The sequence below is a fragment of the Protopterus annectens genome, chromosome 2.part2, assembly GCF_019279795.1.
Source record: "Protopterus annectens isolate FY-2018-M chromosome 2.part2, PAN1.0, whole genome shotgun sequence".
Classification (NCBI taxonomy): Eukaryota; Metazoa; Chordata; order Ceratodontiformes; family Protopteridae; genus Protopterus; species Protopterus annectens.
This window is the reverse complement of record NC_056730.1, coordinates 908,139,973-908,158,320: the sequence shown is the minus strand read 5'-3', so window position 1 is coordinate 908,158,320 and position 18,348 is coordinate 908,139,973. Positions and strand designations below refer to the sequence as shown.

Below are 18,348 nucleotides of genomic sequence, written 5' to 3'. Positions count from 1 at the left end.
AGACGTCAGAGCACCTGGGGTATAAAAGCATCAGCCAACGCCATCTTCCTCAGTTTTTCTTGCCCCAGATGCCAGGTGCCCTCTAAGGAAGGCTAAATTTGGAGAGATGCATTTAAAAATCCAAACATGCACAATAATATAAAAACAAATACACCATAATAGATCACCCCAGCTAGCTATAAGAGGGGTAAGTACCCAAGAAATACCACAGAGTGGAAGGAGGGAGGGTAAACCTGACTGCAGATGCATACCTATCGGACATCTACATTTATGGTAGGTACAAAACTGTACTATGTCCTTCAAGGATGCATCTGCAGTCATCACATATGGGTAGAATACCATAGCCAATCTGGGGTGGAGGAACTATGTAAAGGATGGTGTAGCTAAAATGCCCTGCAGGACTGCCGTAGCAAAGCCTGCTCTGGATCTGGAATATAAAGGTAAATTGTAATGCTTGGCAAATGTATGCACGGAGCTCCATGTAGCAGCTTCTAAAATGTCCTTGGTAGCCACCCCTCTTAAGAAGGCTGTGGAGGTGGCTGTGGCTCTCGTGGAATGAGGTCTAATGTTAGCTGGCACAGTCTTTCCATGAAAGGAGTAACAAAAACGAATGCAATTCCCAATCCATTTTGAAATTGTCTGTTTGGAAATTGCTTTTCCTTGTGTACCAGCAGCATATGCTACCAGCAGCTGGTCAGTTTTTCTGTAACCTTTAGTTCTGTCCAAGTAGTAGCGCAACTGTCTGTGTATGTCCAGGGTGTGCAGAAGTTTCTCCCCTTTGTTTTGTGGATTTGGAAAGAAGGTAGGCAAGTGAATAGCTTGATTTAATGAAACCCTTGATACCACCTTTGGCATAAATGTAGGATTGGTTCTCAATGAAACTCTGTCCTGATGAAAAATAAGAAATGGCTGTACTGCCATAAGGGCCTGTAACTCAGATACTCTTCTTGCTGAGGTTATGGCCAGAAGGAAAGCAGTCTTCCAAGACAGGAACTGTAGTTCTGCAGATGCTGCTGGTTCAAAGGTAGGCAGTGTTAGTTTTTCCAACACAAAGTTAAGGTCCCAAGTAGGTAGAAGTGGTTTCCTTGGAGGACTGATGTTTTTGATTCCTCTTAGAAACTGTCTTAGGAGAGGATGAGAGAAGACAGGTGGATCAGTATTGTACTCTGCTGAAATTGCTGAAGCATGAATTTTAATGGAAGAGTAAGACAGATCATTGTGGAACATTTCTGCCAAGTATTCCAGGATATGTGCCATGTTCATCACTGTCACGTCTAGGCCCTTTGTGGTGTTCCAAATGTGAAATCTTTTCTATTTTGCTGAATATGCCTTTCTTGTGGAAGGCCGGCGAGCTTCCCTAATATATTTCACTCTCTGGGATAGCTTGTCCTGAGGAGGAGTCAAGGTATTTTCCAGGCTGTTAGTTGCAAGGTTTTCAGGTTGGAATGCAGAGTCTTGTAATTGTGCTGTGTCAGTAGAAATGGCCATAGAGGAAGAAGCCATGGTTTCGTGCGTGACAGGCTCTTTAACAGTGGGTACCAGTGCTGTCTTGGCCAGTCCGGAACTATCAGAATCACTTTTGGCTGCTCTGTCCTGATCTTCAGTAAAACCTTGGTCATTAATGGGAGAGGTGGAAATGCATACACTGTTAAGAGTTCTCCAGCTGAAAGAGAGGGCGTCCACTTTCCATGCTTGTAGGTGGTATGCCCTTGAGCAGAATTTCTTCAGTTGATGATTGTGGGGGGAGGCAAAAAGATCTAAGTCCGGTCTCCCCCATGATTGTGTTATCTGTATAAGGATGTCTGGGTGCAGCATCCATTCGTGTGCATCCATGGTATTTCTGCTTAAGCTGTCCGCCAGTATATTGTCTTTCCCTGGCACAAACTGGGATTGTAGCTGTATATTGAGTTTCAAGGAAAGTTCCCATAGATTCACTGCCAGCCTGCAAAGAGGATAGGAATGGGTGCCTCCTTGCTTGTTTATGTACCACATAACCGTGGTGTTGTCTGTCCTTATTAGCAGATGGCCATGATGCAGAAAGGGTTTGAAGGCTTCGACTGCATGTATCACTGCCAGCATTTCCTTTTGGTTTATGTGCATGCGTAGCTCTTTTTGTGACCATAGACCTTGAATGCATCTGCCCTCCATGTGCGCTCCCCATCCGTGGTCTGAAGCGTCTGTTGTAATGGTTTGGCTGGCTATTGGTTTGCTGAAAGGCAGACCCCTGTTTCACTGGCTTGCTTGAGCCCACATCAGAAATTCCTTTTGAAGGCAAGGAATGAGTGGTATAAAAGTTTCCAGGCTGTGACTGTGCTGAGTCCATAAACTCCTTAGGTACCTTGTAGTTTCCTCATATGTAGTCTTGCTTGCGGAACCAGAAGGATGCAAGAAGCCATGTAACCCAGGGCCTGCAGGATTTTCCTTGCAGTCAGCTGGGTTTGTCTTGTCAGATTTTTGAAGTAATCTGGTAGTTGATTTTGTTTTTCTTCTGTGAGGAAGGCCATTTGGGTGGTTGTATCTAGATCTGCACCCAGAAAGGTTATTCTTTGGGCTGGAACAAGTCTTGACTTGTGAAAGTTGACTGTATATCCCAAGGCCTGAAGTAGGTGGATGGCACAATTCAAGTGTTTTACCAAAGTTTGTTGGCTGTCCGCTTGTATACGGCAGTCGTCCAGATATGGGTATATTTGAATCCCCTGAAGTCTGCAATGTGCAATTACTGATGCCAGGCATTTCGTGAATACTTTGGGCGCAGTAGATAAGCCAAAGGGCAATGCTGAGAATTGATAATGCTCTGACCCTGCAAGAAATCTGAGGGGTCTTCTGCAACTTTGTCTGATAGGGACATGCAGGTATGCCTCCTTGAGGTCTAGAGTTACCAGCAAAGACCCCTTGCCCAGCACGGGAAGGAGCTGCTGTAGAGTCAGCATTTTGAACTTTGGCACAATGAGATAAGTATTCAGTGCGGACAAGTCGAGAATAGGCCTCCATTGTTTTTCTTTTCTTGGAACAAGGAATAGTCTGGAATAAAATCCTTGGCCTTGTTCTGTGAGAGGAACCTTTTCTATAGCTTTCATTTGCATTAAGCTGGAAATTTGCTTCAAAGCCTCTGCCCTTTGATTCGGTGGCAGGTCTGGCATGCCCTTTCTTTTTGGTAATGTGTGGAAATGAAACCTGTATCCTTTGTCTATTATTTGTAGTGTCCATTTGTCCCTTGTAATACTGTGCCAATTTTCTGAGAATAAAGAAAGCTTTCCGCCCAAAGGTGCTTCCAATTGAGCCCTGGTTGGCGGTGTCAAAGTAAAGTCATTGAGCCTATCCTTGTGCAGCAGTTGAAGGTCCTGCATTACCTCTCTGGTTGGGAGGCTGCCATTGACGTCCTCTGTAGGAGCCTCTAGCTTGCCCTCTACCTCTGGCACGCCTGTTCTTGCCTCTCTGAAACCTCTCTGTGTCTGGAAAGGACCAATTCTTGGAAGGCCAATTCCTGCTGAATCTTGGTGGTTGTACTTCGAGAAAATCTTTGACTGTTTGTATGGATTTTGCCTTTTCTTCAAATTTCTTTAGGACCTCCTGAGCCGTGGAGCCAAATAACTTTTGCTTCTCCAGAGGAGCATCCAGCAGCTTTGCTTTAACATGGTCTGGCAGAGATTGTTCCTTCAGCCAAGCATGCCTACGTATGACTGAGCCAGTCATAGCTGACCTACATGAAGCTTCCAATGCACCATAACCACATTGCAAGAAATGGTTGCTAACCTGTTGTGAGTTATGTACCAGATCCTGAAGTGACTTGCGGTCTAGGGGGTCAGGTGAAGACAGTTTTTTATGCAATTCATCTAACAAATACTCTTGGTACTGTATCATATGAAACTGACAATTTAATGCCCTCATAGAAAGAGTAGCAGAAGTATACACTTTTTTAATTCATCTCTCTAAAGCTCTGGACTCCCTTTCAGAGGGGAGAGGAATTTTTAGCAGTGGCAGCTGCAACCCCTTTAGGGCCATGGGAAATAGTTTCTGGATCAGCAGAGTGGGCCTTGTAAAGGTAAAGATGCGAGTCCGGGACCCTGTAGTACCTATCGGGTTTGGCAGGAGCCGGAGGGAGAGAATCAGAGGTTGTGCTAGAGTCAGAGTACACATCATCAATGACATTCAAAACAGGAGGAATAGCTAAAGGCCTATGCTGAGGCAAATGTAAAAAGGTCCTTAATCTTTTCCTGGAATCAGAGAATTCCTGGCCCTGCCATTGGAAATGCTCTCTCATGTTGTGTAATGTCTCCCCAAAGGAAAACTCTTCAGGAGGGGAGGCCGAGGCAATAGATTCCTCTGCATCAGAATCCTTGTAGGCCGAAAACGCCTCCTCCTGGTGGTCCGAGAGAGTACAGCCATCAGAGGCCTCATCTGAGGAGTGGGTATCAGAGGTCTCATCCCTGGGTCTTTTGTCTGGAGGAGGTTGAGAGCCCCTGTCTGGATGAGGTTGAGAGCCCCTAATTAAGGAGATAAGATCCTCTGCTAAGTTTAGAATCTGTGCACCAGTTGAGGGTCCCTGAGGGATAACCTTGGGAGGCAAAGCTTTTGAGAGTTTAGCAGCTTTAGCCCTGGAGAATGCCTTAATGGGCATGGATACAGGAGGCCTGGCTGCACCACGTGCTGGTGTAGATTTGTCTAAAGGAATGATATCAGAAGGTTCCAGGACACCAGTTTCTGTTGGAAATTCAATAACAGACTCAGCCGGGGCCTCTGGGACCGAGGTAGTCGGTTGAGCGGTTTCGGTAATAGGAAGTACCAAGGACTCGGTTTCAGCAGAGACCGAGACACTCGCGGTAGGCCTGGCCGTGGTTTCAGCCGATACCGCGGCCAGAGTGTGTCGGCCCTTGTCCTTCCGTTTCTTAACTAAATGAGAAGTCGGAGTCTCCGACGGCATCTTATATGAAAAACTAGCCCCAAAAAATTCCTCTGCAAACTCCGCCCGACGTCTAAGAGTGCGTTGGTTGAAGGAAGCACAGGCTGAACAGGCCGAGACGTCGTGGTCTGGGCCTAAACAGGGTAGGCAGTAAGAGTGGAAATCCTTATGAGGTATTTGTTTCCCACAAGTTAAACAATTATTAACTTTATCTGACATCGGCTGAGGCAAGAAAGAGTCCCCAACAGGGTACTTAGCTTTTTGAAGTCTTCGGTAGCTGAATTACAGGAGCTGGCCGACCGGCACTTGCAAACTGCTTCTGCTTCGGGCACCACGTGGCAAGAAAGACTGAGGAAGATGGCGTCGGCTGATGCTTTTATACCCAGGCGCTCTGACGTCAGGAAAAGTGCAACATCAGCCGACGCCGGACCCAGACTTTGGAATCCGGCCGACCGAAGGGCTGCCTGAGGCAGGACAACCCATATGTGATGACTGCAGATGCATCCTTGAAGGACATCAGGAGGGACAGCAGAGGGCTTAGGAGACTCCATCTGCAGAAGCTCATAGCATCTCTTGTGAACATCAGACAACTGAGTGCAGTCTCATTTGAAAATATCTATCATTCTGAAAATAGCGTCACCAAAAGAAATCTCCTCAAAAGGAGAGTCAGGACTGATAAGACTCTTCTTGCTTATAACCACAATCCAAGGGAGAAGGAATATGAGAAGAATAACTCAAGGATTCTCCATCAGAATCTACATCTTCTTCCCAGGAATCCTGTTCCCTAGGCTTCTTAAGAGTATAAGACTTAGGAGGAGGAGGAACAGAAACCCCCTGTGAAGGCTTTAGAGCGATAAGGGCATTGAATAGGCCTTGCGTGAAGTTTTCCCATTCACTCTGAAGATCTTTAAGAGCAGGAGAAATGCGTTTAGTTTTCTGCTTCTTTTTGAGAGGGGCATCAGCCTTAAACAACTTAGGAGGCTCTGACCCCTGAACACTATTATTGCAGTCGGAACTTCTTCCTTCACTGATATCTAAGGAGCACCCCTAAGCCCTTCAGTAATTATCAGCCGCGATCCCCCCTCTACATAAGAGACAGACGTCTGCAAGGCCTCCAGGGACATGTGTGAAGTCGGACCTGTGCAAGCCTCCAAAGAGGTCACAGCAGAGGAATCAGACAAGGAAACTGTATTATCCTCCGGGCTTTCAGTAGCCTCAAGAGACAACTGCTTTCTTGGGCCTATTCTTTGCAGATGGCTGATCCTCGGTCTGTGAAGATCCTTCCCTTAGTGTCTCTAGCCAACAGTTTAAATTGTTGGCTTTCTAAGTAAACAGCTACGGAAGAAAGCCAACTAAGCAACTTCTTAGGGATGAAAGTCTGGCAAATTGCACAAGACATGGCCATGGGAAGCAACTAAACAGAACAAACACTGCTCAAAAGACTATCTTTAGGGGGACACTGTCTCCCACACTAGCATTTTTCCTTTCTGGATGACAAGAAATCAACAACCAGAACATGACAAAACAAAGATAAAAAAATCAAAACACCCCAACAGGGCACTTATATGCAAGCAGTTTGGTAACCAGCAGCGAAAGAGCGCTCAGACCAGTGATCAAAGATGGTATACAGACTGGTGGCAAAGAAGTCCTGAGGATTCTATATCCGGATGTCAACTTTATGCCCTACTCTGTGTGCAGGGAGCATGTGTGAGACATACAGCGTACCCATTACCACCGAAGTGATTTGGTATACTGCCCGGACATCAGGCTGTCCTAGGCAGGGGATCCCTATTGTAAAGAATACTGTAACAGTGACATGGAAGGAGAAATAACATACCTCAAAGACAAATCCAGTATCAACTATCACAATACAGCAAAATAACAATTTTAGAGTCAATAAATATTGCCAAATTGGCTACTTCCTTCTCTCTGGAAGTCACCTGGAAAGGACCCAAATGACAACATGGGACTGAATGGATTCCTTCTTGCAGCAAAGAGAACTGAATGGGCTCCTTTGGCATACAGGGATAAAGCACAGACTATGAGTCAGCACAGCTTGATTAACAGCATGGGCACTTAGTGGAGCTTGAAGGGAGACTAGGTGTCCCCACTGTAGGTATGGAAAAGGGGGCACAGCAGTGTTCTACAGAGAGGATGCATGCTCATGACCTAGGGGTGGGCGTACGGTGCAATAAGCTGCAAACTGACAGCAGCCTTCATTGAGCATGTGCAAAGGGGAAGGTAGTGTGGCCCCCATAGTGAAGCAGGCTGCATATCCCACAGCCCAAGGAAGGTGTCAATAAAATAAAATGCCCTCGTGCTACACGGATTGCCTCCAAAGAAGACAATGTTGTGACTAAAATGTTATGCCATACCAGTAAAATATAAAAAGAAAAGCAGATACAAACTGCTAAACTCTTCAGCAGTGACAGAGTTGAATATATTTCACACATTAGTATTAGTGGAAGAAAAATGTGCTTCATATATTGCGCATACAGTAAAGTCTCCAGTTAAATGACAACAAATCCTAAAACAAAGAGAGAGTGAGATGACAATTTTCCCTTACCATCTGTGATTCTTGTAGCACAGGACTGACTGGACTAAGGTCCACTGATGATTTCTTGCTTCCTGATGTCAGTTTTGTTGTATCCGCTACTTCTCCATTTGGCAAAATACCATCAGCAAACCAAACTCTCTTCTGTTCTTTGAGACATAAACCTGTCCAGAATGAAAGTCAAGATGTGCAGTGAAGAATAATATTTACAAACAGAGCATATTTCGGCTTCAAAGGTTACACAGGCATACTCCTCCAACAGACTACACATACTGATATTTTTCCATATATAAAAAGCACAGATGTGCGAATATACTGACCACAGCAGTATATGTCTGAATAGGAAGATCATCGCTACAGAAGTCATAATATTCATATTAGATGGAGATGGACATTGATCCCAATGTTTGAATTTTTAAAGAATTTAGAGGACCCTATGGGCTCATGGATGCAGTCTCAGCTGCAGTTTATGGAGGACAAAATGGGGGGGTGCACTGTATGCCCTCCTCTTTTTTTTAAGAGCTGCAAGAGGAGTACATGTGCAAATATTCCCGAAGAAACTAAAAAGAGTCACAAAATAAATAAAACTTACAAAAAGAAACATATTAAAAGTAATAACTGTTGTGACAGTGAAATAAAGATGCCTATGAACACAGTGATGCTTTTTAACCTTTACAATATAAGGAAGCAGACTAGATAACCCTAAAATCTGTATTGATACATTAAGTAAACTTACCATAACAGCAGATATTTGAATAAATCACTGCAGAAGTAGCTTGAATTATATGGGACATCCAGCCAAAGATCGACCAACCAGCCAGCTTCCAAAGCTTTAGGGCACCTTAAACACATCCTAGCCACTATACACCTTGAGGAGAATAGAAAAATAAATCGGTGGCTAGTGCACTAAAACTTCAGAACTTTCCTTCCACAGAAGACAGAGGATCAATCCCTTTCAGATATGAAAAGTAAAACAAAAATTCCACACCCTGGCACAAAAACAGCAAAAAAAGAGAGGGATGGGGGGGGGGGCAGGGTGTTCTTACTTCAGCAGTGATCTATTCAAACACCTACTTTTATGGTAAGTTTACTTACATGACCGTAAAATGTTCATCATTAGATCACTGTTGCAGTAACCTAAGCTACATGGGACAAATACCAGAGCTTAGAAATAAAGGAAGAAGGATCAGAGTCCAGGAACCCCTGGAGAATAGTCCTGACAAAGCCTGATCTGGTCCTACATAAGGAATCGACTTCATGGTGCTTGGCACAGATGTTTACAGACCAAGCTGCTGCCTCTAGTGCATTTCTACATCCACCCCTTTCCAAACAGCCACAGAAGTAGGCAGAGCCCTGGTACATGGGACCTTGACGCTATGCTTGCTTCTTCTTCTGGTGAGAACAACCAATACAAACTGTCCTTTTTCTTTTGTTTATCTTTATAAGAAATAAACAGTTGATCAGCAGTCCTGAAGCTTTTTTTTTTGTAATCCTGTCCAAGTAATATCGGAGTTGCCTGTGAACAATTAGGGTTTATAAAGTTCTTATAGTTATTTATTTATTTTTTGTTCTGGGAAGAAAACTAAAGTTATGCACTTACCATAACATTAGATCTGTGCTGTCTTGTTTTCATTTGGTTCAACCTTTGGGTTATCAGATCCAACCTCGGTGTTTTCTCAGAAGCTTGGATCCAGGGAATTTGACTCCTCCCCTACCCATAATTCCTTCAGTTCCCCTGAGTACCTCAACTCGAGTTTGCCTGCTTATAAATGGCAAGATTCTACCCAAAAAAAACGAACACACTTACTTGACATAATGATCAATAATGGTAAGATCATGAACAGCAGCAAGAAAAGGCTGCCCAAGGACAAGGCCCCTGATCAGAGCCAACTGTTTGAATGACGTTAAAAAGTGACAATTTAGGCAGGTAGGTGTAGGGAGGGTTGATGAACTGGACAAAAACAAGACAAAACTGACATAGCATTACGGTCTGTACATATTTGTATCTGATGTCTGTATTCATCTGATTTAACCTTTGAGACAGATCCTCAAGCAGCCGAATACCTGGGTGGAATCATGGAAGCATATTCCTGAGTACGGAGGAAGCAAAAGATGTACAAGATCTGGACTATACACACAACTCTGTAGTGCAACACAAAGGTATGAAGAGTAGACCAAGTAGCTAACTCACAAATCTCATTAAGAGAGACCCCACCCCATACAAGCAGTGAAAGTAGCTACCACTCTGGTAGAATGAGCCTTCAGTTTGCCATGTAAAGTCAGGTCAGTACCAATTTTTTTTATACACAAAGATAATGCAGTAAGAAACTCCTTGACCAAACTTAGTTTTGAAAAAGCAAGGAAAAGTTGATCAGACTTCCTGATATCCGTTGCCCTATGTAAATAAAACCAGAGTTTATGATGTATGTCTACCAAATGCACGATACATTCCCCTTTGTTAAATAATTTTTGGGAAAACAGTGGTAGACTAATAGTTAGATTAAGGCTTTTCAGAGGCCACCTATGGGAGAAAGTGGGAATTTGTTCTCAAAGATACTCTTGTCCTTAGGAAAATCTACATATGGATGTTTATATAATAAGGCTTGTAATTCCAAAATCCTCCTTGCAGATGTAACAGCCACCAAACACAGTTTTCCAACATGGAAATAAATTTTAGATCTACTGTAGAGGCAGGAAGTCTGACGCATGACAGTAACGTCCTGGGGGGGGGGGGTGCTGGTCGCTGATTGTGGGTCTTAAAAGGAAGGTTCCTTTCTGAAACCCCCTGAAAATCTTTAAGGAAGCAACAGAAGTCTGATTCTGCTCTAAACAAAAACTCAAAATGGCTGCTAATTTCACCTTAGTGAGGGAGAATCTGGATCACTTGTGAAACTAGTCTGCAAAAAAAAATCTAATAACCAATGCAAGAGGGTCTCAGAAAGGGTCCAAACACCTGGAGGAAACCTTATCCACTTACTAACTTTCCTGGTACTCTGTTTCAGTGAAGAGGACAGAATATGAACAACAGGGACAGACCTGACTACAATCAAAATTGGAAAAGCCATGCAGTTTACTTAAGCATTTGCAGGTACCAGTGAGGCTGACCAGCATTAACTCTCAACTGTCCACATTTTCGCAGAATGTCCAGATTTTTGGCTCATATTTTTGGTCTGTTCGTCAAAATTTGTGTTTTTCTGCTAAATCACTGGGATGATCTGCGGACTGAAGTCACTAAATGACGACATACATTTGAGTTTCAGACTTTAAATCCTTCAGAAAATGTATGTTAAAAACAAAACCAGCTACTCTGGCAACTTAAAGTTTATAAGAGCAAAATTTACAGTATGTCCTTATTTTTGGGCATTTGTCCCAACATTTTGTCGGGCTTTTTCCAAATTCTTTGCACTAAGAGGTTGAGCGTTATGCTGACCATACACGTGATAAAAGATATGGACAACACCCAGGGTGGATATACTAGATAAGGCCAGAGGATGTGGAAAGTACAGTTGTGTGCACTTACCATAAATGTAGATGTTTGAGTGTAATCACTGTTGCACTCATCACACTTCAGGTAGCCTTCAGTCGGCCCGAATACCAGAGTCTTAGGATTTCTGCATCGGATGCTGTTGTCTCTTCCATGTCGTCAGGTTGTCAGGGGTATAAAACAGGCAGCCATGGCCATTACATCAGTTTTTCTAGGCCCAAATGTCAGGAGCCCCTGAAACAAGAAGCTAGTACATGGTGGGGAACACCACCAGTAAAAAGTAAATATCACTGCCATTAAAAATAGCCATAGAGAGGAAAGATAGAAAAGATAGAGAAAACCAGGGGGCTGGAGGGAGGGAAACCAGGACTGCAACAGTGAAAACACTCGAACATCTACATTTATGGTAAGTGTGCACAAAGTACAGTTGTGTACACTTACCATAAATGTAGATGTTCGAATGTATTCACTGTTGCAGTCATCACATTTGGGTCATCTGTCTGCAGGTAGCCCTCAGCATACCTGAATACCAGAGTCTTGGATTCCTGTGCCGAATGCGGTCTCTTTTTCCATGACATCAGGACATCAGGTCATCAGGGGTCTAAAACATGCAGCTGATGCAATTACGACAGTTTTTCTTGCCCCAGATGTCAGGTGCCTCCACAAAGGGAATCAATTATATGATATGGTACACCTCCATCACAAAGCAAATACACCAGAAAGGTTAAATACACCAAACAAGAAGGAAAGGTAGAGCCAAAAGAAGTCAGGAGGCTGGAGGGAGGGTAACCAGGACTGCAACAGTGAATACACTCGAACATCTACATTTATGGTAGTTGTACACAACTGTACTATGTTCTTCGTGTTTCACTGTTGCAGTCATCATATTTGGGTTGATTCCCAAAGCTAAGGAAGACGGGAGGAAGTTAGAGAGCATTAGGGAAAGCTATTAAGCTCTGCAAGACTGCAGTGGCAAAACCAGCTCTGGATTTAGAAAAAATAGGCATGTGGTAATGCTTGGTGAAGGTATGTACGGAGCTCCAGGTAGCAGCTTCTAGAATGTCTCTGGTAGGGACTCCTCTGAGAAAGGCTGCAGAGGTAGATGCAACCCTGGTGGAATGTGATCTTATCCCCTGTGGGGTAGATTTTCCATGGTGCTTGTAGCAGAAATGAATGCAATGGGCTATCCATTTAAAAATGGTTTGCTTTGAAATGGCGTTCCCCTCTGCCCCTGCAGCAAAGCCAACTAGCAGCTGTTCAGATTTTCTGAGAGGCTTAGTCCTATCCAAATAAAATCTAAGTTGTCTGTGCACATCCAAAGAGTGCAGTATTCGTTCTCCTTTGTTTTGTGGATTAGGAAAAAAAAATAAGCAAATGAATGGACTGATTTAGGGCCACACTAGACAACACCTTGGGCATAAAGGAAGGATTGGTCCTGAGGGAAACCCTGTCTGCATGGAAGATAATGAAGGGTTCCACTGCCATGAGGGCCTGTAATTCAGACACTCTTCTTGCTGAAGTGATGGCTAGAAGGAAGGCTGTTTTCCAAGAAAGGAATTTCAACTCTGCAGTTGCAGCTGGCTCAAATGGAGGTTAGACGTTTCTTTACGAATGCCAGCTGTTTTAATAGCAAGTCCTGGCTTTCTGCCAGAATCAGACAATCGTCCAAGTATGGGAATATCTGAATATTTCTTTGCATGCAAAATGCAATGGCTGGAGCTAGACACTTTGCGAATTGGGCGCAGTAGATAATCCAAAGGGAAATGCAGAGAACTGGTATTTCCTGCAAGATTCCCTTATTGGAATGTACAGGTAAGCTTATGCCTAGCATAAGAAGCAGCTGTTGAAGTGTTAGCATTTTGACTTTTTGGGACTACCAGAAAGGTACCAACCCCATGGTGAAACAATGAAGCCACATGAACACAATAGGCACTGCAAACTCACACAAATGAAACAACAAGCACATAAACGTATACACAGTTTGAGTTTTCGTTTACAACACTTCTTCAGATGTGGGCTAGATTAAAAACACACTAATTTAAGTACATCAAACAATGACATCATTAACAAACAAACCAATCATTTTTGTAATGGGGCACATGAAAATTCATACTATTAAAACCCATACAAGGGTTGACTTACAGATAAATATGTAAAAACACAAATAAATATTTAAGGTTTCCACCCGTCCTGTTGTCAGTGGGACACTCACGGGTTGAACTGCCTCATCCTATTGCCCACTGTGGAAAGTAGTGGGACTTGAAAAGTCCCGCTTTTCAATCGCACTGAATTGCCGTGGAAAAGCCGCAATTACTTCTGGCTTTTCCATAGCAATTCAGTTGTCACCAACCCAGACCAGCAGGCAAAGCTGCTGCCTGTTAGGTTTGGGTGCTGTAATTCGTGCAATTGGCTGCAATTCATGAAAGGGGTGGGGATTGGGGCAGGAAGAGCCCTGCAAAGATTGCAGCTGTAGGAGCGCTTTGCTTTAAGCGCTTCTACAGCCGCTAAAAAAAAAAGAGAGATTTTTTTTTCTAACGAGCCAACCAGTCAGCCAGCCATCCATCCATTCTTCCAACCAGCCAGCCAGCCATCCATCCATGCAGCCAGCCAGCCAGCCAGCCATCCATCCAGCCAGCCATCCATGCAGCCAGCCAGCCATCCATGCAGCCAGCCAGCCAGCCAGCCAGCCATCCATGCATGCAGCCAGCCAGCCAGCCATGCAGCCAGCCAGCCAGCCAGCCATCTATGCAGCCAGCCAGCCATCCATCCATGCAGCCAGCCAGCCAGCCATCCATGCAGCCAGCCAGCCAGCCATCCATGCAGCCAGCCAGCCAGCCATCCATGCAGCCAGCCAGCCAGCCATCCATGCAGCCAGCCATCCATGCAGCCAGCCAGCCAGCCATCCATGCAGCCAGCCAGCCAGCCATCCATGCAGCCAGCCAGCCATCCATGCAGCCAGCCAGCCAGCCATCCATGCAGCCAGCCAGCCAGCCATCCATGCAGCCAGCCAGCCATCCATGCAGCCAGCCAGCCATCCATGCAGCCAGCCAGCCAGCCATCCATGCAGCCAGCCAGCCAGCCATCCATGCAGCCAGCCAGCCAGCCATCCATGCAGCCAGCCATCCATGCAGCCAGCCAGCCATGCAGCCAGCCAGCCATCCATGCAGCCAGCCAGCCATTCATGCAGCCAGCCAGCCATTCATGCAGCCAGCCAGCCATTTATGCAGCCAGTCATCCATACAGCCAGCCAGCCAGCCAGCCATCCATACAGCCAGCCATCCATCTATCCATTCATCCAGCCAGCCAGCCATCCATTCATCCAACCATTCATCCAGCCAGCTGCTACTCCCACCAACCAGCTAGCCACTCCAGTAGCCGGCCAGCCAGTCAGCTAGCCACTCCAGCAGCTGGCCAGCCAGTCAGCTAGCCACTCCAGCAGCCGGCCAAGCCAGTCAGCTAGCCACTCCAGCAGCCGGCCAAGCCAGTCAGCTAGCCACTCCAGCAGCTCGCCAACCAGCCACTCCAGCAGCCGGCCAACCAGCCACTCCAGCAGCCATCCGTCGTACCCATAACAGCATCTCCTTCACTGCTCCTGTGGTGACATCATGGTAGAGGGTGTGGCCAGTGTCATATTGGCTACTCCCCCATGTCCCACTCTGGCCCGCTGAAAAGGTGGCAGCACTATAAATACTTTCGACAACTAAATGAATCAATAAATAGATGAATAATTAATATGTGGAGTAGATGTATAATTCTTCATAAAACTTGTACTATAAATAATTAAAAACCAACTTGTAATTATAAAAACCTTAAAAGCAAGGTTAATATAAAAAAAGCATAGACTTCCCTCTACTGGTCATTGAGAAAATTACAACAAATAAAATAAAAAACAATTACTTATGTATTTCATAACAAAATGTATAATAAATAACTACATGAAAAAGACTGCATCTAGCAAAGAATAAATTCCCTTACACATATATTACAAAAACTGTCATATTTTAAATAAATTAATAAATAATGATTCTTAAAATTTATAAAATTGTGAATTTATAATTTGGCAGACCTTAATTTGAGTAGGGTAGCAATTGAGATATGTTCATCTAGCCCACATCTGAAGAAGTGTTGGAAACAAAAACGCAAACTGTGGATACATTTATGTGCTTGTTGTTTTATTCGTGCAAGTTTGCAGTGCCTACTGGGTTAATTAAAGTGCCTCACCCACATTTTGATCTGTGGCTTCATTGTTTCATAGTGGGTTGGTACTTATTTTCTATTTACTAGTTTGGTTTGGTGCCTTTCACTCTTTTTTGGATTACCAGAAAGGTGGTATTTAGAATAGAGAGGTTCAGGATAGGACGCAAGGAGCTGTCTTTTCTGGGTACCAGGAAAAGTCTTGAATAAAAACCTTGTTCCCTTTGTTCTGCTGGGACAGGTTGAATAGCCCTGATACTTAGAGAGAGAACCTGCTGTTGGTCCTCCGCCCACTGATTTGGGGGTAGGTCTGGCCAAACATTTGGCGTTGGTAGGATGTGGAAGTGGAATCTGTACCCTTGGGAAACTGCATTCAAAACCCATTTGTCCTGGGTAATGAATTCAAAGTTTTTTGCATGCTTCACAGTTTTTTGCATGCAGGGCGAGTTTTCCTCCTAAGGGGGCAAGCAGTTGAGCAGGACTTGGAAGGGTTAAGTCATTGTGCCATTTTTCCGTAGCGGGGTGGCTTACTACTCCCTGCTTTGGAAGTGGGAGCCCCCCACTGCTTAGGCCTGAGACTGTAACCTAGGTGGTCTGCTGTTCCTGGGTTTGGACTAAGAATGCCTGGAAGAGACTGGAAAGGACCAATTATTTGAAGGCCAATGCCTACTAAATCTGGGAGGCTGTACTTGTAGGAAAACTTTAACAGTTTGCATAGATTTAGCTTTTTCATCCATCTTTTTGAGGACGACTTCTGCTTTGTTGCCAAATGGGCAGTCTTGGTTTAAGGGAGCATCCAGTAATTTAGCTTTAACATGATCTGGCAAGTTTTGCTCCTTAAGCCAAGCATGCCTTCCAATTACAGAACCAGTAACAGCAGCCTTGCAAGAAGCTTCTAGAGAGACAAAACAGCATTGCAAAGTATGTTTACCAACTTGTTCTGCAGAATGCATTAAATCCTGTAATTCTTTATGTTCAGCACAGTCAGAATCAACATCATTTTCTGTTTAAGTAGTCCCATAATATGTTGCTGGTACTTTAACATATGAAACTGGCAATTAAAAGCCCTAATGGCCAAAGTAGCAGAAGTGTATACCTTCTTACCCCATCTGTCCAAGGCTGTAGAATCTCTAGCAGAAGGGGTAGGATTTTTGGAAGCAGTAGCCTTAATGCCTTTTGGTCCTTGGGAAATGGTCTCTGGACCCGCTGTAGGATTCTTGAAGAAGAACTTGAGAGTCAGGTACTCTAATACCGCTCAGGTTTTCTGGGAGCTGGAGATAAAGTATCTAGGGAAAGGCTAGATTCCAAAAAAGCATCATCTACAATGTCCAGAACAGGACGGATAGCTAAAGGCCTGTGTTGAAGGAGTAAGAATTCCCTAACCCTCTTTTTGGAGTCAGAGTAATCCTGGCTTTCCCAGCGGAAATGCTCCCTAAGTGTGTGCAAGGTTTCACCAAAAGAAAAATCTTCTGGAGGGAAAGCAGAGGGAATGGAATCCTTTGCATCAGAATCCTCATAGGTAGATCAAGTCAAATCCTGGTAATCAGAAAAAACAGAAATATCACATTCCTGATCAGAAGGAAAATCAGTTCTAGGTCTCTTAGAGGGGGAAGGCTGGCTCACCCCTAATTACGGTAATAAGGTCTTCAGCCATTCTAAGCATTTGTTTTTTAGGCATATGGACCTAAGCATGCAGTTTGAACGTCGTTTTTTTAAGCGTAGTGCAAGTTTTAGCCCTGGAGGAGGAAGATGGCGTTGGTTTAAAATGCAAGTCTGTAGGCCTGAATACACCCTCGGATGCCGGTGCCTGCACAGCGGCTCCAGACCCATCCAAGGCAGAGACATCCACAGGTTCCATAGTCGAAGAAAAATCTCACGGCATACCGGACTCTATATGGGTCTTAGTAGAGGTCTGCAAATCTGAAGTAGTTGGTATCAGGGGCTGCAAAAGCACCTAACTCAGTACCGGCCGCCTGGCGACTAGCTTAACGGAAGCGTCATCGGCAGTTTTGGACCTATGCAGTCTGTCTTTATCTTTACGTTTTTTCGGAAGATCGGTAGTCGGATGGCTTAACGAAGCCATTTTGGAGTACGGATACAGAGTACCAAAATAATTTGCTGCAAAGATAGCCAGACGACGAATAGTTCGGGGTTGAACAAGGCACAAAACCGACAGCGAGGGACTTTGTGGTCTGGGCCTAAGCAAGGAATGCAGTACACATGAAAATCTTTATGAGGTATTTGCTTTCCACAGGAAGACAATTGTTAACTTTTACTGATATCGGTTAAAGCAAGAAAAAGGATCCCCAATGGGGTACTCAGCTTTTTTGAAGACTTCGGTTCTGAAACTTGAAAAAGAAAATTTCAGGAGTCGGCGGACCAGCACTTGCGAAATGCTTCTGCTTCAGGCACCGCACGGCAAGAAAAACTGATGTAATGGCGTTGGCTGCATGTTTTATACCACCGACAACCTGATGTCATGGAAGAAAACACAGCATCCGATGCAGGAATCCAAGACTCTGGTATTCAGGCCGGCTGAGGGCTACCTGCAGGCAGATAACCCAAATGTGATGACTGAAACAGTGAAACACGAAGAACATCTGTACTATGCTCTTTGTGTTTCACTGTTGCAGTCATCACACTTGGGTTGATTCCCAAAGATGAGGAAGGGTAAAGGTAGTCAAGAAGTGTTAAGGCTGGCTAGCAGGCCTTTTAAGACTGCTGTAGCAAATCCAGCTCTGGATTTAGAAAAAATAGGTAAGTGGTAATGCTTGTTGAAGGTGTGTACAGAACTCCAGGTTGCAGCTTCCAGAATGTCCCTGGTAGTGACTCCCCTGAGAAATGCTGTAGAGGTGGAAGTAGCCCTAGTGAAATGTGGTCTGATCCCCTGTGGGGTAGGTTTTCCATAGTGCTTGTAGCAGAAATGGATGCAGTGTGCTATCCATTTGGAAATGGTTTGCTTTGAAATGGCCTTGCCCTCTGCCCCTGAAGCAAACTTATTTTGCTGTTATATTACCTGTTTTTCCTGTTTTTCTGTGCTTAAATTGTTGATTGCACTTCTTGGCTAAAGTTTTGCTTAAAAGTTAACAAACAGGCTAATACACTCAAGTGTACTAGCCTTTGATAGCAATTTAGTCGAATAACAAAGCATTTACTGTATTTTCTGTTGTTTGTTGAAAAAAAACTAAAAAAAACCAAAATACTTCTGCTTTCCTA

At 44.4% G+C, this 18,348-nt stretch overlaps 1 protein-coding gene across 8 annotated transcripts in view; it reads right to left on the bottom strand.

The window, feature by feature from the left end:
• The window catches only part of ZFYVE16 (zinc finger FYVE-type containing 16), a 3,161,611-nt gene that overhangs the window by 1,976,312 nt on the left and 1,166,951 nt on the right, over positions 1-18,348 (bottom strand). For all 8 annotated transcript variants that reach the window (XM_044064228.1, XM_044064221.1, XM_044064226.1 and 5 more), the window contains one exon: positions 7,467-7,618. In XM_044064228.1, the coding sequence (XP_043920163.1) occupies positions 7,467-7,618 (152 nt within the window). The remainder of the gene's footprint in view (positions 1-7,466; positions 7,619-18,348) is intronic.